At 38.8% G+C, this 23483-nt stretch overlaps 1 protein-coding gene across 2 annotated transcripts in view; it reads left to right on the top strand.

Moving 5' to 3' along the window:
- The window catches only part of LOC150074877 (microtubule-associated serine/threonine-protein kinase 3-like), a 644779-nt gene that overhangs the window by 239999 nt on the left and 381297 nt on the right, over positions 1-23483 (top strand). For both annotated transcript variants that reach the window (XM_090389436.1, XM_090389435.1), the window contains one exon: positions 9414-9512. In XM_090389436.1, the coding sequence (XP_090245562.1) occupies positions 9414-9512 (99 nt within the window). The remainder of the gene's footprint in view (positions 1-9413; positions 9513-23483) is intronic.

Raw genomic sequence — 23483 nt, 5'->3', positions numbered from 1 at the left:
TAAGAAACACAAAATCTAAGGAAGTGCATCCTGTTGACATGGGTGATCAGTGCAGTGTTGCATCAGTTTGGTGTGACATAAACACTCGGAAAACCAAGTTGAGAGTAGGAGTGTGTTATAGCCCTAATGACTCAGAGGGTATAATCAACAACTGTACAGAGAAATAGGGTGGGCAAGTAAATCAGATTGTCTTATAACGGAGGATTTTAATTTCCCAGATAGTCACTGGAATTTGTGGGTTGGTCACTCAAACACTAGCAAGGCTTTTGTGGATTTATTCGATGATTGTCTTTTACAGCACCATGTTCAGGAGGCAACCAATTTAGAGGGAGTAAAACTCATGATCTGATTATTAGTAGTGATTCTTCATGCATTAAAAATCTGCAGAGCAAGGACCCATTAGGTGGAAGTGATCACAGTGTGCTGAGGTGGGATTTACTCAAAGAGGTGGCCATCACAGCCTTAGTTGCCCATGCACCATAAAAACCAAAACCAAACTCAAAGAGGTAACTATCATCAGGGGTAAAGGGAAGTGTTTTTGCTTTCATAAAGGTGACTACGGTGGTCTGTGACAGTTATACAGTGGGACCAACAGCATTCAAAGGATTAATCTTGGGAGCTACTAGGCTATTCATTCCAACTAAGAAATATTGTTCAGGGTTAGGCCTAAATAGAGTTCAGATGAACTAATGAGACATGTGGCAGAGAAGAAAAATACATCGAATTCATATAAATTAACAGGTGACACAGAAGCCTATGGAGATATGAGCTGTTCTATGATCATGTCAAAAATGATGTTAGACAGGCAAAGGCATATTGCGAGAAATCTTTGGCAAAGGAGGCAGCAAACAAAGTAAGCAAACCCTTAGCCATAATTGTGAGAGCTTCCTTGGACTCAGGAGAAGTCCCCATGGACTGGAGATGTACAAATGTGACTCTAATTCACAAAGTAAGATCAAAGGGTGACACAAATAATTACAGACCTGCTAGTTTAACTACTGTTCTGTGGACATTAATGGAAACACTGGAGAATCATCTAGACAAGACTTCCGTTATAATTCAGACACAGCATGGGTTTGTTAAGGGGAAGCCTTCTCTTAACAAATTTGATTGGATACTATTAGCATTAGCATTAGTAGAGGCATTTGATGCAAGAAAGCAAGCTTATGCAGCATCAGCCAAAAAAAAAAAAAAAAAAAACCACTTCCACTTCACCCCTCTGTTCGTTCAAAATATTTGTCCAGCTGAGCCTTAAACTTATTTAGGCTATCAACTTCCAGGACAAGGGATGGAAGTCTGTTCCACCAACCAACCACTTGCTAGCTAAAGGCAAATTTCCGCACGTCTATCCTACATCTGTCTTTCCTCAATTTGAATTTATGCCCTCTCGGGTGATTATTCTGAGCGAGAGGAAGAATCCCATCAGCATTGAGAATGCTCAAACCATTCAATGCTTTATACACCTCTATCAGATCACCTCGCTGGTGCCTAGTCTCCAGACACTGTAATTTGCAAAACTTAAGCCTTTCTTCGTAAGAGCACCCCTTTGTTCCATTCACATCTTGTTGCCCTTCTCTGTACTCGACCCAGCAGCTCTACATCCTTCTTAAAATGAGGCCTCCACACCTGTATACAGCACTCTAGGTGTGGCCTGACCATTGTCTTATACAAGGGAATAATCACCTCCTTATCCCTGCTAGAAAAATTCCTATATATCATTGACAATACACCATGAGCTACTCTTGCCACCCGTCTGCACTGCTCAGAGAACTTCATATCTGCCTGCACAACCACCCCCAGGTCCCTTTCATTCTAGACCACTGTCAGTGTAGTACTACAGAGTTAATACGTTGCTCTGGGGTTGCTGTTTCCCATGTGTAGTACTTTACATTTGTCAATGTTAAACTTCATTTGCCACCTCTCAGCCCATCTGCTCAACCTTTCCAGATCCTGTTGCAGCAGCATAGTGTCAGTAGTGTCCTTGACAACCCTGCCTACCTTTGTATCATCTGCAAACTTGGACATTAAGCTTGATATACCATCATCAATATTATTTATAAATACAGAAAACAATAATGGACCCTTCACTGAACCCTGAGGGACTCCACTAATAACATTAGTCCACGATGAGCAGTGTCCATTGATTACCACTCTCTGTCTTCTCCCCCTCAGCCACCCCTTTATCCACAGCAGCAATTTGCCTCCAATGTCACACTGCTCCAATTTGTGCAGCAGTCTTCCATGTGCAACAGTATCAAAAGCCTTTCTAAGATCCAAGTATATAATATCAAAGTTATTCCCTGCATCCAGTTCCTTTGTGACTGCATCATAGTATCCAATCAAGTTGGTCAGGCAAGACTTCCCCTTAACAAAACCATGCTGTGTCCGAGCTATAACTGAAGTCTTGTCTAAATGATCCTGCAGTGCTTCTTTAACTAGTGCCTCCATTAATTTTCCTGGAACAGAAGTTAAACTCACAGGTATATAATTGCTTGTGTCAGCCTTTGATCCTCCTTTGTGAATTGGGGTCACATTTGCACATCTCCAGTCTGCAGGTACCTCCCCTGAGTCCAAGGAAGCTCTCAAAATTATGGCTAAGGGTTTACTTCCTCTGCTGCCTCCTTTAATATAACTGGATAGATCCCATCCACCCCAGGTGCCTTTCTTGTGTTTATCTTCAACAGTTTCTCCTCCACTTTACTCTCAGTTATTACAAGATTCTCTTGCTTACTGCTAGAGTTGAATACATCCCTGGCTTTCCCCTCGCTAAATAACTCCTCATGTGTGAATGTCGATGCAAAATATTCAATTAGTTTGTTAGCTACCTGAGCAGGATCATCAACAGTTGACCCATCAATATCAAGTGGACCAATCTGATTCATCCCCTTCCTTCTAGAGTTTACATAAGTAAAGAACTCTTTGCTGTTTTTCTTTGCATCCCTTGCCAAAGATTTCTCGTACTCTGCCTTCGCCTGCCTAACCTCCCTTGTAACTTGGTTACAGATCAACTTGTATCTATCATAGGCTTCTGTGTCATGTGTTAATTTGTATGTATCCCATGCATGTTTCTTCCCTGCCATATGCCTCATCAGTTCATCTGACATCCATTTAGGCCTAAACCTTGAACAATATTTCTTAGTTGGTATGCAAAGCCTAGTAGCTTCCAAGATAAGTTCTTTGAATGCTTCCCATTTTGCATTTGCTGTTGGTAACATCATCAGTTGGTCCCACTGTATAGAATTTAAATACTGTCTCAGTCCATCGTAGTCGCCTTTACGAAAGCAATAACCCTCCCCTTTACCCCTAATGGTAGTTACCTCTTTGAGTAAATCTCACTTCAGAACACTGTGATCACTGCCACCTAGTGGTTCATTTATCTACAGATTCTTAATGCATGAAGAATCACTGCTGATAATCAAATCAAGAGTATTCCTCCCTGTAGTTGCCTCCCGAACATGCTGATGTAGAAAACAATCATCCAATAAATCCACAAAAGCCTTGCTAGTGTGTGAGTGACCAGTCCCCAAACTCCAGTCAAAATCTGGGAAATTAAAATCTCCCATTATAAGACTCTCTGATTTACTGGCCCACTCGATTTCCCTGTACAGTTTCTTATTATACTCATCAGAGTCATTAGGCCTATAGCACACTCCTACTCTCAATTTTGATCTCCCAATGCTTATGTCACACTAAACTGACTCGACACTGCACTGTCCAGCGATGTCCACTGGCTTCACTTCCTTGGATTTTATGTATTTCTTAACTAATAGCATAACCCCTCTTCCCTTTCTATCCAGTCTATCCTTTCTGTAGACATTGTACTCCCCAAACTCCAGTTCTGCATTCCTTATCTGTGTGACACCAAGTCTCTGATATACCAACAATATCTGCCTTTGATGTTTTGAGCAATACCTCAAATCCATCAAATTTATTTACTAAACTCCTAGCATTGGTGTACACGCAAGTATACATGCACCTATTTCTATTCTTAGCTACCCTAACACAACCCATGTGTTTACTTGTACCGCAATGACTCCCAGCAGTCTCTGAAATATCCTGAATCTTGTTTTTCAGGCTTCTGCTCATTCCAATAGAAGCAGTGCAGGATTCTCTTTCACCTCTGCCAGTGGCTACTGTTAATCTATTCGTCTTTGTATCCCCCCAAGCTAGCAGTTTTCCGACCCACCTAACACTGCCTCGATAGCATCAGCAAATATTCTTGCACCCTTTCTATTTAAGTGTATCCCATCCCTGTAGAAGCAATCTCTCCTGTTAACAAGTACAGTCCAGGCTGAAAAAAATTCTACCCCTTGAGCCTTGCATAATCTTTCCAGGGCCGAATTGATCGACAAGGCTCTCATCATATACTCCCTCCTATCGTGTCTGGGCAGAATTGCAGACACTTTCAAATTCAACCCTATTTCACGGCTTTTTTTCAACAGTGACCTGTACTTGTTAAGCAATTCTGCTGGTCTCCTACTCTTGATATCATTAGTGCCAATGTGTACAACTATATCACCTTTTGTGCCCTTAAAAGATGATATCTGCTCTACAACGTCATCAACCTTTACCCCTGGCAGACATACCCTGGTCCTGTTCCACCTATCCTTTTTACAAAGCATGTTCCCCGTTTCCCTGACAATAGAGTCAACAACTACTAGTTCCTTTGGGACCAGTGCATTCTGCTTTGGGTGTTGCCACTGTGTTTCACGATGACCAAGTGCAAGCTCTGGCGTTGATGTGGGCAGCTGAGAGCTTGATGGGCCCCTCAAATTTGTTCCTTCGAGGGCCTCCACCCTGTCCTTCAAGCTCTCATATAGGCCCATAAGAATGCTGAGTTGTTGCCTGATTTCGATACACTCCTTGCATCGCGCGCACACACAAAGACATCCCCCATGGCAATATCATGTCCCGTACCTGAATGCTCCCCAAACATCATGTAAGCTGTGCATTTTAGATGGCTGTGATTCAGAAGGCAACTGCCCCCCTCAGTTCTCCTCTGAGCCACAGCACTTCCATTAGCTTGAGCCTTTTGTTTTGCTGCTCTGGTCTGAGCTATGATATGGTCAGAAAGGAAATGAATGCAAAGAATAATTTTGATATATTTGAACCTTAGGAAGGCTTTCGATACTGTTGCACATGGAAGACTGCTGTACAAATTGAAGCAGTGTGGCATTGGGGGCAAATTGCTGATATGGATAAAGGGATGATTGAGTGGGAGAAGACAGAGATTGGTAATCAACGGACATTGATCTTCGTGGACTAAGGTTATCAGTGGAGTTCCCCCAGGGTTCGGTGTTGGGTCCATTGTTGTATTCTATATTTATTAAAGATACTGATGAAGATATATCAGGGTTAATGTCTTAGTTTGCAGACGATATGGCAGGGTTGTTAATGACACTAGGCTACTTCAACGGGATCTAGAAAAGTTGAGCAGAGGGGCTGAAAGGTGGCAACTGAAGTTGAACATTGTCAAATATACTGTGTATGGGTAGCAGTAACCCCAGAGTAACATATCAACTGCGTGGAATGACACTCAGGGTGGTTGAGAACGAAAATGGTCTGGGAATAATTGTGCAGTCAGATATAAAGTTTTCTGAGCAGTGCGTATGGTCTGCAGGGGTTGCTCATGGTGTCTTGTCAATGATATGCAGGAATTTTTCTAGCAAGAATAAGCAGGTGATTATCTCTGTGTATAAGGCAATGGTCAGAAACACCTTGTGTACTATATACAGGTCTGGAGGCCTCATTTTAGGAAGGATGTTGAGCCTCTGGAACAAGTACAAAGGAGGCAACAAGAGTAGTGAATGGAACAAAGGGTTACTCTTATCAAAAAAGGCTTAAGTTCTGGAAATTTCAGCGGCTGGAGACTAGGCACCTTCGAGGTGATCTGATTGAGGTGTATATGGCTTTGGATGGGTTGAGCATGCTGAATTCTGATGGGATTCTTTCACTTGCTCAGATTACAAACCCGAGGGGGCATAAATTCAAAATGAGGTAAGACAGTTGTAGAATAGATGTGTGGAAATTTGCCTTTAGCCAGTGGGTGGTTAATTGCTGGAATAAACTTCCATCTATCATTGTGGATGTTCATAGCTTAAATAAATTCAAGGAGGAACTGTCCAAGTATTTAGAGGGAATGGATGTGTGAAATTGTTTTTTTGGCTGAGGCTACATAAGCTCATACGCTTGCTTTCTTGCATCACATTCCTCTATTACTAGTACTACTACAACACCACCACCAACGAAACAGGACTTTTTTATAATCTGACATCTGACAATACCTTTAAATTCAAAGGGGGAAAATGTGTTGGTGGAAAAAAATGAAAGGCTTGCTTGACTGTGCTCGTATGCACAAATATGACCAGAACTGATAAAAAAAAAAAAAAAAAACTGTTTTTTATCAGAAAATCATTAAAACCTCTGTAGTTAAAAAAAAACGGAAGGAAAGTTCCTGTGGATTACACTGCAAACAGGAAAGTTTGGATGACTTCGGATATTTTTCAGCAATTCGTAAATAATTGCAATAAGGAGCTATTCATAAAGAAGAAAAATATTTTATTGTTAGTTTATAACTGCCCTGCATATCCTGAGATTCAAAATTTGTCCAACATTAAGCTAGTGTTTCTGTCTCCCAATGCAACATCAATTTTTCAACAATGGACGTAGGTGTATTCAACAGTTTGAAAGGATTTAATAAAAGATTTCTTGTTCTACATCTGATCACTCAAAGAGAACAGAAACTTACTAAGTCTATATCAATATTGGATGCTATAAATTTATTGAATTATGCTTGGAACAAAATTACTTCATGGAACCATATCAAATTGCTTCAAGAAATCGAAATTAAATTCAAATGAAATTTCAGTTGTAGATGAAGAAGATGGAAACGAAGAAAACAACTTACCTCTATCAAAATGGTTGCTACTTAACAGCACTATAGGTTTTGATACAGATATTAAACAGATAACATCGATGAATTTGTACGACTTGATGACGACTTATTAACTAGTGGTCTTCCTATAGAGAGTGACATTGTAGATGCTGTGCTCAACAAAGATGATGATGATATGATGACAATTGAAAGTGAATCAAAATTAGTGCTGACAATCTCACAAGTTCTAGGTGCAATAGACCCATTAGTAAATTTTTTTGAAAGAACTGAGGCAAGTAATAAGACTTTTAATGCAATGAGTGTTTTAAGTGGAAATTTAAGAAATATCAACGTGAAATCTTTAAAACAAACATCAATTTTAAGATTCAAAACAAACATCAATTTTAAGATTCACAAACAAAGACTAATTGAAATCAAGTTTCTTATTAAATAGTATTGCGTTTAATTACAGATAAATAGTGTTTAGTATTAAGTGTATAATTTTAAATTTACAGACAAATAAATTGTGTTATTGTAGTTTATACAAAGCGTATTAATACAAATAATATGTAAGTATATACTTATATCATTTTTTTTTTTCACTCTAATATTTCTTTTGTTTTTTAAATCTATCTTTTTATTGTGAATTTTAAAAAATAGGAGGTAGATTTAACTCATCACTGATATAAAGTGTTCTTGTTTAATGGACCCAGGGGTTTCCCCATCTCCGCTATCACTGATAGCGAGTAACGGTTATAATGAGGAAATTTTGTCGGTACCTTGAAGCTCGTTATAACCAGGTTCAACTGTATGTTATTTTATTTTATTATATATGATGTGCAAGTCAAAGTTTCCTTACTGGGGTGGCGCCTCCTTAGCCAGGTGGGCAGGAGCACCAGTGCGTAGCACACACTTCTTGATTAGACCGGGGTTCGAGCCTGTGACCACCAAATATGGAAGATGCGGGAAGCTCAGGGAATGACCGCCGTATATCCCCGGAGCAATATGGCCTTAGTTGCTAATGCTCCTAAAAACCAAACAAACAACAAAAACAACCATACTGGGGTGATAAAATTAATTTAGATTTATGTTATTTCCATGCTGACATTGTCCCCCTTCAAAAATAGTTCCCACCACAGTTTATACATCGATCCCAGTGCTCCCACTGTTTGAAGCCTCTGGAACTCCTGTTTTGTGATGCTGTCAAACACTTTCTACAAATTAGCCTGAATCTCCATGATTTTTTTTGAAATCTTCATTCTTTTAATTGGATTTTGATTCTAGGGTACAGGAAGAAATTGTAAGGGCTAGGTGTTTCAGAAGCCAATCCTGATTGTGCCATTTGTCTGGGCATTTTTTTCTGCTATACACCCTCAAACACCTTAGGAATGAATGTAGAACTGGTGTTTTACTGGTTGGTCTGACAGAAGTAACGGCTAAACTCCATTATTGGGTATCACTTGTCTCCGCACAGTGGGCTTGGTTGTAGAACGTTGTGATTGTACGGTCAAGTTCTGTGTTTAGGTGATTATTGGAAGGTGTTTTCTTTCTGATTATTTTGTGTCATCAAGGAGGGGTAGTGCTTAGCTTAGGTATGGTGTTTATCCCCCATCCCGCTGTTTTAAAATCGGAAAATGAGTTCCCGATTTGAAAACTGTGGCAAGTGGGGGAATATCAACCTAGGACAGTGGGTGGGAAAAGCAGTGAGTGGCACCTGCCAATCACTGCTTTGTTCCTGTCCATTTGTCGAAATATAGACTAGTACCCAAGATCTGGAGTTTTACCGAAGTAACTCCTGTTGGATTAGCACGCACTTATTATTATTAGCCATATGGAAGCCTGAGGCTTATGCTGCACCAGCCAAAAAAAAAATTTCCGGGTTATCCTGAAAGAGAGAGAGTCGGAAGTAGAAAGGAATCACCAAGAAAGAGAAGAATGATGATATCCAACTTAGGACCGTGGGTGTGCCATGCCCATACTCACCAGATGTGAGCCCCTGGGGTTAAATGTTTTTTACATTTCCATCCATCAGACTTTTCAATGGACAACCTGAGCACTTGAAGTCCTAAAGTGAAGTTGACCACCCTAGAAAAATGAATATCATTGAAAAGTTTTTCCCTTACCCATATCATCATCAACAACAGATCATCAGCTTACAAAATTCTCAAACACTTGTGTGAGCATTTTGTAAGTCTTCAAAGCTGTTTTCCTCATATTATGACAAATTTGATGCAAAATCATAGTTCTCCTATAATTTCAACCATTTTATCAGCTATAAAAGTCACAAGACACTTAAATAGAAACGCACCCAAACACCAATTGAGCAAAAGCACAATGTCCTCCTACTGATACAAAACTTGGCACACTAACTTGCAATGAAATTCAGTGGTACCTAACAGTTAACTGCTATACTACACGTAGTTAATGCTCCACACACTTATTTTGGAAAATTTGACTTGAATATTGGTCTTGCACTATTTCTGTACATTGGAACAAACACTGTTTTGAGAAATAAAAAATATATTTTATTTGCTTTCAGTGTCAAGAAAAGTCACTAGCAGCAGTGCAGTATCTGAAACCACTAATCAAGAAACTGCTTGTTATAATCTCACGTCCAGCTCGTTTACTGGAATGCTTGGTATGTTAGGTCTGATCAGATTGTGCATAGTGTTAGTTTATCATTTTATCAATAGAACTAGCCAACATTATTTTTACCTTCACTCATATATCAGTTGTCAGTCAATTTTTATACATAGATATCATAAATAATTCTTAAAATTTCACATAAAGTTACAATTTCTACACATACAGGTTTTTTTGTTTAACCATAATATGTATGTTGATATGTATAGTATCTTATATAAGGAGGCTCCCGAATGCTAGTTCAGCTCCACTGTTGTACACTGTGATAATACAGAAACACTGCAGAAAGGCCAGAAATGTTTGTACTATCTATGTTTGTTATGTTGTTTAATTGTTACTGGCCACTTTGCCAACAGGAAGCAACAAGCATCAGGGGTGCATCCTGATACCCATCTATGCCACGAGGAAGCAGGCCACAACTGAGCAGAAACCATAGCAAACCTCGAGTGTCATGTAGTGAATGTTCAAATCATTCAAACTATGAGCAAATAAAATAAAATAGTAAAGTAAAAAAATAAATAAATGAAATCAAATTAAAATAATAGAAATAAGGAATTTATAGCATACTAAAAAAAATTTAGAAAAAAATATATTAAAAAAATAATAATAATAAAATAATATAAAAATCTGGTGACAGCAATGAAAAACACAATAGAGCAAATAATAACAGTAAAAAAAAAGGAGGAAAAATAAAAAAGTAAACACTTGATAGACAAACAAAAGGGAAAAAATATGAATTAAAAGGAAGGGGGAAGAGATATAGATTACACAAGATAACCTGTGTCAGCAGGAGATAGAAGTTGGGGAAACACAGTGATATTGTTCGCCGTCATACAAGTAAGATTACCAACTGTCCAAGTTGAAGGTAGTGGTATCAAGAAATGGTGATGATGGAGGAGGTCTTGACTGGAGGTAAAGCCTGAATAGGAGTAGTTCCCTGAATTGAAGCACTACTGATGAGTTGTCCACGTCTGGTGAAGGATTTATGTACATAATCTTGCAGAAGATTAAATTTTTCTTTGGAGTCCAACAGATACAACTCCCGGAGAAAATGTTTGACACACAGCAGCCTCTGTCTGCTGTGTGTCAGAGGGTGAAAAGAACATGCTGCCAGTCTTCTGGGCTGCCACAGTTACAGAGAGGAGAATCAGACAGATTAAACATAGCAAGTTTAGCATGAAGGGAACCATGGCCAGTTAGAAGAAAAATAGTGTGGAGACTTCTGACTGAACCATTTTAGTACAGACTTTTGTAAGGTAAAGGCAAATGGAATAAACTTTCTTGTGACTATATATTCCTGGTGCATTATAACCTTCGATGTTTCTGCATCATAAAAAACGAAAATCAAATCAATTCTTGTGACCATACCTTTGGAAGAAGAAGACCACCGATCTTGCCAGAATTGAACCAGGTGGTTCCACTTCAGAGTTTTTCCAATTTTAGGATTGCAGTGGATATTAACAGTTAAGTCTAAAAACTCAACAGGAATGGAATGTCTAAGGTAATAGCAAAAAAACCTCGATAAGTGATTTGGGGGGTCCAGAGGTAGGCAACCGTTTAAACTTGGTGCAGCTGTTGAGACAGTATGGTAGGAACGACTCATCATTAAGAGCATGCATCTTTGAATAGAGGAGAGTTTCTCTTGGATGGCTACCTTCTTAGTATATAAAAACCAGGCACCGGCACCATAAGTACAAATTGGAACATACACCACTTTGTACGAAAGACAAAGGGTACAATGGTTAATGCTCCAGGAGAAATGTTAAGTTTATTAATAACAAACTGAGACCACAGATCATTCATGATGCTACTGGCAGTACTTTCAAAAAAAAGAACAAGAATTACCAAGGACAAGAAGGGTTAGATTATTGGCATATACTATTTTAGAAGCGTTGGGAGTTGAATGGAGAAGCCACTCATCTAGAACCAAATCCCAGACGAGTGGACCAAGGGCACTGAAATTTGTGAACGTCTTTGAGAGACAGAGCAACTAAGTTGCTGAGTACTGAAAATGACTTGGACAGAACAGTGGAGAAAGTAGTTGCAGGTTAAGTTGTAGAGTTATGAGGAGTATTGAGCAACCCCGAGGCGAGCAAAAAAGCTGTTCCACAAAAAGGAGTCAAAGCTCCAGAGAAATCTACAAAAAAAAGCTATAGCATATTTAAACCTGTAGTTGTTTAAGAAACTTAAATGAACTTCTGGAAAGAAGTTCATTTAAGGCCTCAGTTCCATGCCCTGGACAAAAACCAAACTAATCAGAGGACTTTAAAGAGCATTCATTAAAAAGACAATCTAGATGGGCAGCAGTGAATCACTGAAAGGTTTTACCAAAGTTGAACAACAACGCAATAGGACAATAGGCCTTATCAGAAGTAGAAGAACCAGGTTTGGAAATTTGTTTTAACAGTGCTGTCTTCCAAACGACAGGAAAAGTTGCCTCATTCAAACATTTATTATAGAGTTTAACAAAGACAGATGGATAGAGTTCATGTAGTCACTTGATAAAAATGCCCTCAAGTCTAGGACAAATATTACTATTGATTTTAGAGATTGTTGAATCAACCACCACCTGGGTGAAGCAAGGAGTGGATTCAGAAGTAAAATAGGTTGTGTTGCGAACTCTAATTTGTTGGTGAATAGGAAGATTACAACAGGGGTCATCTGAGGCAGGAATTGCATCAATATGGTGTTGTCCTAGTTCAAGTGAGAGTTTTAGTATTGTGAGTCAACAGACTGGTAAATTTTCGGATGGTGAAACTTGTTTCTAGAGAGACTATGAACTAGACCCCAAGGGTCAGAATTATCTGCAGTTAAAACAAATGTTCTCCAAGTGGATCTGTTACTGTCTTTTATGGCCTTGGCATATTGTCTTTTGAGGTTCCAATATTCATTTTTTAAGCTGCTTAATATGAGTTGGCTAGCTCATATGATGTTGTTGGAGGGACCAGCAAGCACAAAACACACGTGGCGTAAGCTGGTCAGGTCATGACTCCATTGTGCTGTTGGATGTTTCAGCAGCATTTACCTTTTAGCAGCACAAATATGTCTTACTACAATTTAAGGAAGTAGATAATGGCGATTTTTTGTTCTACTTACAAATAATAATGTTTGCATGTGCTCATAGATGGCAGTAATGTTGGGGAAGGATAATATGTGTAATCTTGTCTGTCTGCCTCCCACCTCTCTCATTCAGTAATGGAAAGACAATTGTAGTGTGAATACATGTGCAATTTATTTGCGTTTCTCTTAGCATTTTATAAAATCTACAGTATTACTAAATTGCACATTTTTGTTCTCTAGGTGGTAGATAAACACCTGGTGTAATACTGCCACTTTGCTTATTGGAGACTTGATGTGGCAAAACCCATATTTAGTCTCCAGAGAAAAGTTTCCGGCATCCACCTATCTCCTTCAACTCATGCACAGTTCTACTGATAGTAGTAGTAGTACTAGTTAATATTAGTAACTGGTGCAGTACCACCACTTTGCTTATTGGAGGCTTGAAATTGTGAAACCCATGTTTAGTCTCCAAGCAAAGTTTCCAGCTACTCTCCCATTCCCATCTCTTTCAACCCAATGCACGCTACTACTACTAATACTAATCAGTACCACTACTACTAATAATATAATACCAATTCTTACCGATACTAACAATAGGTAGTAGATGACTCTCACCAACTGGTGCAATACCACCACTTTGCTTACTGGTGGCTTGAAGTGGCGAAACCCATGATTAGTCTCCTGGGCAAGGTTTCAGATATCCCCCATTCTTCCATCTCCTTTAACCCAAGCACTGTACTGAATACTATAGGTTTTTATACTCTTTATGTTTGGGATCCTCATAAACTCAACAACATTGGTTGCAAGATTGGTGATTAGGTTCAAAACTTGGGCTCCTTGTATGTGCAGTTATACGTGCATTTAATCTGAAAATGTGGCTAACTGGGGAAATTAGAAGTATAGCTTTTGCTGTTCTTGTGGTATGAAAAGAACCACTCGATGTAACCACATTGATGGTTGCTGTTTCTCTACGACAAAAATATCAGGGATGTCCAGAAAAAGCAAGCACAGCATCAAATATCCTATCCTATCGTATCATACGTGGCAAGGCCTCTTTCACATAATGAAGACTTGCTGATACTAGATCCCCCAAAATCATGGAATAAAGGAAGCAGTGATGAATATGGTGAGGAATCATGTATTGTTGGGCTAGATAAGTCAAGATAAGTCTTGACAGTAGACTTGAATTTCTGTAGATTGTAATTTTCAAGAAATACATACATCGATGAGCCAAAACATTATGACCAGTGACTTATTATGCAAATTACAGCAACTGCAGGTGAACTGCGGCACGGGTCGGGACACAGTATAAAAATGCCTGATACTGAGCTCTGTTAATCAGTGTTATTCTTGTTCTTCAGATGGGGAAGGCAGCGGACTTAAGCGAATTTGACAAAGGCCAAATTGTAATGGCCAGACGACTGGGTAAGAGCATATCTGAAACGACACGGCTGGTGTGGTGCTCGTGGTCAGCTGTGGTTAGTACCGAGCGAAAGCTCTCCCGGATGGTACGTGGCAACAGAAGGGCAAATGTGCTACAACTCGCCGGTAATTGGAATGCTGGTGATGGAAGTAATGTGTCACAGCACACACACACACACACACAGTACATCGAACCCTGCTGAAAATGGGGCTGCGTAGACACAGGCCACTCTGAGGACTATGCTAACCACAGTTCACCAGCAACAGTGCCTACGATGGGCACACAAGCATCGAAACTGGACCTTGAGTGATTGGAAGAAGGTCATCTGGTCCGATGAATCACATTTCCTGTTTCAACATGTGGACAGCCGGGTACGTCGGCATCGTTTACCTGGGGAAGTGATGGCGCCTGGATGCACTGTTGGAGGAAAACACACCGGTGGCGGTAGTGTCATGCTTTGGGCGATGTTCTGCAGGGATACCCTGGGTCCAGTCATCCATGCATCATTGCTGACCAGATACACCCTTTAATGGCAACGGTCTTCCCCTCTGGTGATTCCATCTTTCAGCTGGATAATGTGCCGTGCCACACCCCTCGATTGTTCGAGACTGGTTCACGGAACATGAGGAAGACTTCCAGGTATTGCCCTGGCCTCCAAATTCCCCAGACATCAATCCCATCGAGCATCTGTGGTTTATGTTGGAACAGCAACTCAGATCTGTGGCATCTCAACCACGGGAGTTAAAGCATCTGCTTGTTATGTGTTGGTACCAGATACCACAAGACACGTTTAGAAATCTTGTAGCATCCATGCCTCGCCGGTTATGAGCTGTTTTTGCTGCACATGTAGGACCAACATCATATTAGGCAGGTGGTCATAATGTTTTGGCTCATCGGTGTATGATGGGAGGCTGTTCCAGAAAATGGAAGTTGAAGGAATAAATGAGGAAAATGAAGGAAAGATGATTCTCTGAGTTTGAAATTGGACAGTAAAAGGATGCTAACTGATTGTGGCATGTGTTCATAGCTTGGAAGAGATAGAAACCAAACCAGAAGATCAGTTCCCATCTATAGAAAATGCATGCAGCAGAAACAGAACATCTATGAGACAGAGAGTGAAGAGACTTTGATAGAAATGGAACATTAATTATTAACCCAGCTGCCCTCACTGGACTCTAGAAGCCCGAGAGAGGTTTTGGGAGCACCTCCCAGATATGGAAACAATATTCTATTGTAGGGTGGATGGATTTGAGATTTGTACATAGTAATTGTTTGGAAGAAAAGTAATACTGAGAATGAAAGAGAAACCAGAGTTTTTTAGATGCACAGGAAGCAATGTTTGTGATGTGCTTGTGCCAAGAGATATTAGAAGTGAGGGTAATCCCTAATAGGGATATATGATCTTGTCTAGATATCTCAGTGTCATTGAAGATAAGTATAAGAGCAGAAGAAACTGTTTTGGGAGCTATAAGAGAGGACTGAGTTTTAGAAAGATTGAAATCAGTTAAGTTATCTTTGTCCCACTGTACCTGAAGACCAGCATTTAAGGAATTGGTAGTGGATATTCAAGAAGTCTAAGCTGTTTGTGTGCAGGACAAGATTTCTCAAATTGGAAGGTGGAATGCAATGTGCTATCATTGGGAAAACTATGGATGGGATTTCTGGTCAGTAGAAGAAGGTCATTATTATGCAAGAGGAAAAGAGTGGGAGAAAGAAATGAAAGTTGTTGAACACCAGCATTAGTGGAGAGGTTAGAAGACAGAGCTGTCTGCCATCACATGCAGTGAGCAGTCAGAGACAAAATTGGATACCCAATTGTAAAAATCTGTTGGGAAATTATAAGATGAAAGCTTATTTAGACTGTCTTTATGCCAAACACAATCAAGTATCAAAAGTGTCTGGTGTACACTGACTCTCTAAGTACACTGCAGGTTTTATCGGTGAAGACGTATAATCCTCATCCATTTGTGACCCGGATTCAGCAGACCCTACACTCTCTGTCTGAGCGTTCTTTTGACATTCGTTTCTGCTGGATTCCAAGCCACATTGGGATTGGGGGAAATGAACTGGCAGATGCTGCAGCCAGATCACCAGAACCCCTACAACACCTATTGCCTGTTAGCCCCCTATACAGACTATAGGCAGCTAATACATGCTAAATTACTCTCCCAATGGCAACAATCTTGGCATGAGCAAGTCACAAACAAGCTCTATCAGATAACGCCTGTAATCCGACACTGGCAGTCTAGTCTGTGCAGAAACCCAAAAGAAGAAGTTGATCCGGCTCGCCTCTGCATAGGACACAGTCAATCTTACACATGCATTTCTGTTGAGGGCAGATGATTGTCCTACGTGTGAGAACTGTGGCACCGTTTTAAGTATTCATCACATTTTAACCAAGTGTCCACATTTTAGACACGAACGTGATTTATATTTTACCACCTTTAGTCATCTGGCTGAGCCTTATACACTCAGTCTAATTTTGTCCGACAATGACCATGTGTCTGCTGCTTTTAGTTATTTAAAATCAGTAAACGTTTTTACTCATATTTAAAATTTACCTTTTATTGTTTTTTCTTTGTTGATATATGTTTTATACCTATGTTATTATATATCTTAAAATGGTGGCCTAACTAATTAGGTCACTGAATGCTTAATTTTTATATATTACCTGGTTTTGGCGCATTATAGCCTTAATTGCTAATGTACCAATAAAATCCAAACCAAAGCAATGTGTTATCATCAGCAAAACTATAGATAGGATTTCCGGTCAATAGAAGGCCATTAATATACAAGAGGAAAAGAGTGGGAGAAAAGAAATGAAAGTTGTTGAACACCAGCATTAATGGAGAAGTTATAAGACAGAGCTGTCTACCGTCACCTCCAGTCAGAGAGAAAATTGGATACCCAGTTTTAAAAAACTGTTGGAAAATTATAAGATGGAAGCATAAGTTTCCATCTTATAAAAGATGAGAGAGATTTGTCATCCTTTATAGAACTGGCTGGATATGAGAAAGTTTCCAAGCAGTAGGGAAAACACCTTTGGAATAAGAAACAGAAAAAAGACAACACAGAACAGGAATAAGTTCAGGAGCACAGTTTTTGAGAGCAAGCAGAGAAATACTATCAGGATGTGATCTTCTGACATCTTTTTTGAACGAAGACCACAGGAGGCATTGAATTAAGTCTGCTGGGAATTGTAGGAGGGGGTTTAACAGGATCATTAATACATGAGTTGGAAGAAAAATAGGATGCTAGCAAGTCAGCTTTATCCTTGGCTGAAGTGGCAATAGAACCATCTGGTTTAGACAGAGGTGGGAAAGAGACAGGCAAAAGTTGCAGCCAATAGGTTTGGCAAGAGACCAGAATGCTCAGCTACCATTTGGACAAGAAGCAAGTTTTCTACTCTTGGTTTGGTCAACATCTAGTTTGGACTGATTAATAACTACTTTACATTTATGTAATATGTACATAAGTCCTTATCCGCGAGTTTGCCTTCTTGGTGATTCACTATATACCGCCATGTATCTTCTGTACACTTATTCATCCATATTTTTGGGCATATCCTCCTTTGAAATCCCTTGAGATTTTGGATACATCAGTGGTGAAGCTGGACATAAAACAGTTCTGGAATGTTTTGGGTTTAACTAGTGTCCATGCATTGGAGAGGAGGTGAATTACATCACGTAGTGTAAATGGACCTTGCAAGTTTTGGTGTGCTATTCAATCTTCTGCTGTCAATCTCGCAAATAATCTTTCTCATCATACTACTTTGTTAATAGTGTTTCAAATTTTTAATAATTCCTTGATCTAATGGTTGTATGGAGCTGGTCTTGTTTCTTGAAGGAAAAACAATTTCCAGGGCATGTGATGTAACAGTGATGTAAGACCCCAGAAAAACAACCTTCTGGGGTCTTACATCACTGTTGTCGAATGTGCAGTTATCTATAAGCCACTTTCAGCTGCTGCATATTTGATGCATATTTCACCGGTTTTGAATGCACTCCATGCATGCACACTATATGGGCTGATTTACCAATGATGAGCAGCTTCCTCCTGTCCATTTCTGCCAAGTGGCATGCAGTGAGGGTGGTTATTCTTTCTGTGCTCATCTTGACTCCAGATGGTTTATCATTTGTAAACACAAGACTACCATCTTTTTGATAGACCTCCATTTCATCACAATTATAGATGTCTTCTGCTTTGTAGTGTTCATTGTTGCCAGGTTAAACGTTGCATAGCCATTGCTCTGATGCCTCCTTTTTGTGACTGCTTTTCACCATGTGATTTTTTTTAATTGAATCATTCGGCACTGACACTTTCAAAAAATCCTTTGTCGATTAAATGTTCTTTGCATATCCAGTTGCTTAGCTAAATCTTCTCATTTTTTGAGGCCTGGAAATCAGAGTACTAAGAACACAAACTTGGGTGTACCGGTGAAATAGGACTTTGTTGACATCTTCTTTTGTTGGTTCTGTTTGTCATTTCTTGCTCAGATTAGCAAATAATATAAATTGATCCATGATTGCCACCTGATCCCTTTTGATTCATGACACTTGTGATTGTGATTTATTTTTAGAAAAAATACAATTTGATTAACTGTTATACAAAATGTGTTAGAAAATGTGAAATTCGACTCAGATTGGGTATGCAAAAAGTGTTATATGCAAATAAGCACTATGAAGTTAGTAAAGAAACTTAAAATCTATACAGCTTTGTAATAGAAACATAAGAAATGGTTTGTGACTTTTATTTTTTATGCCAATAATTGTTATATGCAATTAAGCATACTGTAATTAAATTTACTGTCTCTATTAAAGAAATTTGAGGTATGAGAATTTTTCTTCTTTAAACCCAAAGGAAACAAAACATAGCATACTTATAATACCAAATGATTTTGTGATCAAGTGATTTCAAATGAACTATGTAGTGCTTTCTAAATATATATATATATCACACTTTTTTGTTTTAATTAGAGCCCAGAATTAAAAGTTAGCTTTCTGTTCTTTTCTCTTTTTCATACTAACAAATAAATGAACTAATCTTTCCCAACAACTTTGTAGCTAGTTGGCATTGCTTCCATCTCTAATTGTCAGGAGCTGGAAAACTGGGCAGAACAACTAACTCTCATGGGTAAAACTACAAAAATGGATGCAGATGGCTATTCACTGGTTGAGTAGCCATCATGTCAGAGTGGAAGCAGAGGGTGCTAAGAATCTCTGGGTACGACCAGGCTGCCATTCACGGAAACTGAACCTGGCCTGTTATAACGTAAGATCACTCATCGGTGAAGACAGGATATTAGAGCTGGAAAAGGAATTAGAAAATGTTAATTGGAATATCATCAGTTTGGCTGAAACAAGAAGAAGAAATGAATCACTTATAAGTTTATCAAGTGGAAATCTGCTGTACACCAATGGAAACAGTGAAAGGAGTGAAGGTGGAGTTGGGTTTCTGGTCCATAAAGATTTTAAAAACAACATTTTGGAATTCAAAAGTACATCACCAAGGGTGTCAAGACTAATACACAAGATTTCTAAGAGGTACAAGCTAAAGATTATAATGATTTATGCACCAACATTGAGCCATGATGATGAAGAGGTTGAAGAAATGTACACCGAAATTGAGAGTCTTCTAGATGAGCAGAAAACCCACTACACTATTATTATGGGAGACTTCAATGCTAAGGTTGGAAAAGGGCAAAACAGCGCAGAAAGGGGAACTATAGGAAATTTTGGAATTGGTGAAAGAAATGAAAGAGGTGAAAGACTTGTGGAATTTTCAGAATCTCAAGGACTGTCAGTAATGAACACTTTTTTCAAGAAAAGGATGAACAGAAAGTGGACATGGAAAAGTCCGAATGGATTAATTACTAATGAAATCGACTTCATCCTCACTAACAGAAGATATATTGTGAATGATGTTACCGTCCTGAATAAGGTAAATGTTGGAAGTGATCACAGAATGGTAAGATGTACACGTGATATAGATGTAGGAAAGGAAAAAACTGACTCGAGTAAATAATACAAAGGTCTTTGAGATAACAGAAGAGGAGAAAAAGCAGTATGTACTGGAACTTAAGAACAAGTTTGAGCTTCTGCAGACTGCTCATGACCAAGATATCAACGAGGAATATTACAACTTTCTGAAAGTGATAAAGCCCAAAAAACCTATAAGGAAAAAGAAATCCAAAGAAGAAAAAATTAGTCAAGAAACACTTGTCATGATGAACCGTAGACGACAAATGAAAAGCAAGAAACACACTGAAAGGGAGAAAATTGAGTATACTGAGTTATGCAAAGCCATTAGAAAGAGATTCAGAGAGGACATAAGAAGATTTAACACAAGAAAAGTGGAACAAGCATTAAGGGAAAACAAAGGATTTAAATCAGCAGTGAGCAGTAATACAGAAAGACAAATGATACTGAAACTGAAGAATAGCGATGGTGTACTTATAAACAGCAGAGAACGCATAATTCAAATAGCAGAAGACCACTATAGAGAATTATACAAGGAGCAGGGGAATGATGCCAGCAGTGGGGAAGATGGATTACAAAGTAGCAACACATACGACATACCCGATATTCTTCCTGATGAGGTAGAACATGCATTGAAAAAAATGAAGAATCAGAAAGCCCCGGGGGAAGATGAAGTTACTGTACAGTTGTTAAAATTGGGAGGAAGAGACATAACACAAAAACTGGTAAGGCTCTTCACAAAGTGCATTAGAAAAGGTGGGATGCCTAAGCAGTGGAATAATGCAATCATAGTTTTGCTGCATAAGAAAGGAGATAAATCGGAAATTATAGACCAATTAGCTTGTTATCCCACATCTACAAGTTGTTCACAAGGGTCATTACTAACAGATTAGAAAGAATACTTGATGAGAATCAACCGAAAGAGCAAGCTGGCTTTAGGACAGGATTCTCAACTATGGATCACCTTCACGTAATATCACACATGATGGAGAAAGCAAATGAATATAAAACACCATTATGCCTTTCATTTGTGGATTATGAAAAGGCATTTGACTCCTAACAGCATAAGGCAATGTTTCGGGCACTGGAAAGACAAGGATTGATACCCCATATATTATGATTTTGAAGAAAATATATGAGTGTGCTACCTCCTTTATTAGACTAGATAAAGACAGTAGGAAATTTAAAATTGAGAAAGGAGTTCGAAAGGAGACACAATATCTCCGAAGCTGTTTACTGCTGCCCTTGAGGAAGCTTTCAGAAGATTAGACTGGTCGCAGAGAGGAGTCAATGTGAACAGAGAGTACCTAAACCATTTACAATTTGCAGATGAAATTGTGGTCATAAGCTACGATCCCACAAAATTAGAGGAAAATCTTAATCAGTTATGCACAGCTAGTAAGGATTTTGGACTAAAGATGAATATGGCTAAAACAAAAGTAATGATGAACAAGTATGCCACAGAAAGGGAAATAATGATTGAAGGAGCAGTAATTGAAAAGGTGGAGTCATATACTTATCTCGGACAAGTTATTAGCTGTAATAATGATAAATGGCTGGAAGTCAAGAGAAGAATAAATTTTGGATGGATAGCATTCAGGAAATATAGTCACATACTCTAGAGCAATATCCCAGTTTTTCTTAAACGTAAAATAATGCACCAATGTATACTCCCCACCATGACTTATGGAAGTGAAACTTGGACACTCACCAAAAGAATGGAAGAGAAGTTGAGAACTACACAGCGAAGAATGGAACGAATCATATTGAGAATCAGACTGTTAGATAAGAAGAGAAACACATGGATTAGACAGCAAACTCAAGTAAAAGACATTCTTATCAAAACTAAAGAACTAAAATGGTCTTGGGCAGGACACATAGCTCGAAGACATGACAGATGGACTAAGAAAATAACAGAATGGTATCCAAGAGGAGCTAGAAGAAAACCCTTGAAGACAAAGGCGGAAATGGATAGATGAAATTCATGAGTTTTTGGGTAGTAAATGGATGGCCAGTGCTCAAAACAGAAGGAACTGGAAAGTTGCTGGAGAGGCCTTCATCCTGCACTGGATTGAAAATGGCTGATGATAATGATGATGACGACTCACTATTTGAGGTGAAGAGCTCCCATCATATTGACAGTCATAAAACTGATCGTGACTAAAAGTGATTTAGAACTGACTTAAACAAACAGGAACTCAAGCATTCCTGATAAACACTATTTTCAACTCAACCAGTAAGTAAACTTTCTCCTTTCATCATAAAGTGATGTTTACAAAATGCAGTGGGATTACTAGAAATGGTTGGATTGCTCCAGTCAGGTGACCTACTGATAGAGATCACCAAACCTAAAAACTGAGATCAGATTCTCTTTATGTGGTGAACCTTTACAAAGGCTTTTAACAGCCTGTTCTAGCCAGCAACAATGGTTTTAAACAAAACTTTCACACAAAATTTCCTGAAGAGAATAGTATCTTTCTTGAAGAACTCTTAATCAATTGACATCTAACAGGCAACTCAGACAGAAATCCACAGATGAAACAGTCCTTTTTGAGCTAATGTTGAAAACGTACTTAATTTGTGCATTGGTAAACTATCATCTGGTTGTTTATTTTAAAATAAATAACTGAATTTTCTGTTTATACTCTGAGATGACCATATCAGGTCTGAAGAGCTCATAAGATAAAGAGAATTCAATTTTATTCGTTGCATAAGCTTGAATGATGGTCACTCAAAGCATGTACTTATCCTGTACCCTTGTGCTTGACTATTTGGTTATAAAATCTGTATGTTGTCCATGAAATTTAATTTCTAGTGAACTGTGGACTTTAAAACTTCTTACTTTTTCCAAAAATCTGTTCTCCTCTTGTTTTTTTTTCTTTCTGCTTGTAGTTACCTGATTTCCAGTGTGTTCTGTGTGGCTACAACCTATGCAGCCAATGAGATTTTCCCTCATTTCTTACTCTTCCTATCTAATTTTTCTTTATGAAACCTATGTGCAGTTTAGTTTATGAAAATGAGTGTAGCCTAAACATTATTTCTAATTTACATTTAAAATTAGCATTAGCATTAGTAGAGGCATATGATGCAAGAAAGCAAGCTTATGCAGCATCAGCCAAGGAAAAAAAAAAAAACAATGTCCAATTTCACCCCTCAATTCATACCAAATACCTGTCCAGCACAGCCTAAAATTTATTTAGGCTATCAACTTCCACAACAAAGGATGGAAGTCTGTTCCACCAGCCAACTACCTGCTGGCTAAAGGCAGATTTCCTCACATCTATTCTACAACTGTCTTTCCTCAATTTGAAACTGTCCCACCTTAGGTTCTTAATCTGAGCAAGAATCACATCAGCATTCAGCTTGCTCAAGGCATTCAAGGCCTTATACAACTCAATCAGATCACCTCACAGGTGCCTACTCTCTAGGTGCTATAACTTGCAAAACTTAAGCCTTTCTTCGTAAGAGCAACCCTTTGTTCCATTCACTAATCCTGTTGAGCTTC

This window comes from Mastigoproctus giganteus, unplaced genomic scaffold (genome assembly GCF_048544385.1).
Source record: "Mastigoproctus giganteus isolate SK-2022 unplaced genomic scaffold, ASM4854438v1 scaffold_18, whole genome shotgun sequence".
Classification (NCBI taxonomy): domain Eukaryota; kingdom Metazoa; phylum Arthropoda; class Arachnida; order Uropygi; family Thelyphonidae; genus Mastigoproctus; species Mastigoproctus giganteus.
This window is presented reverse-complemented; position numbering and strand designations above follow the sequence as displayed.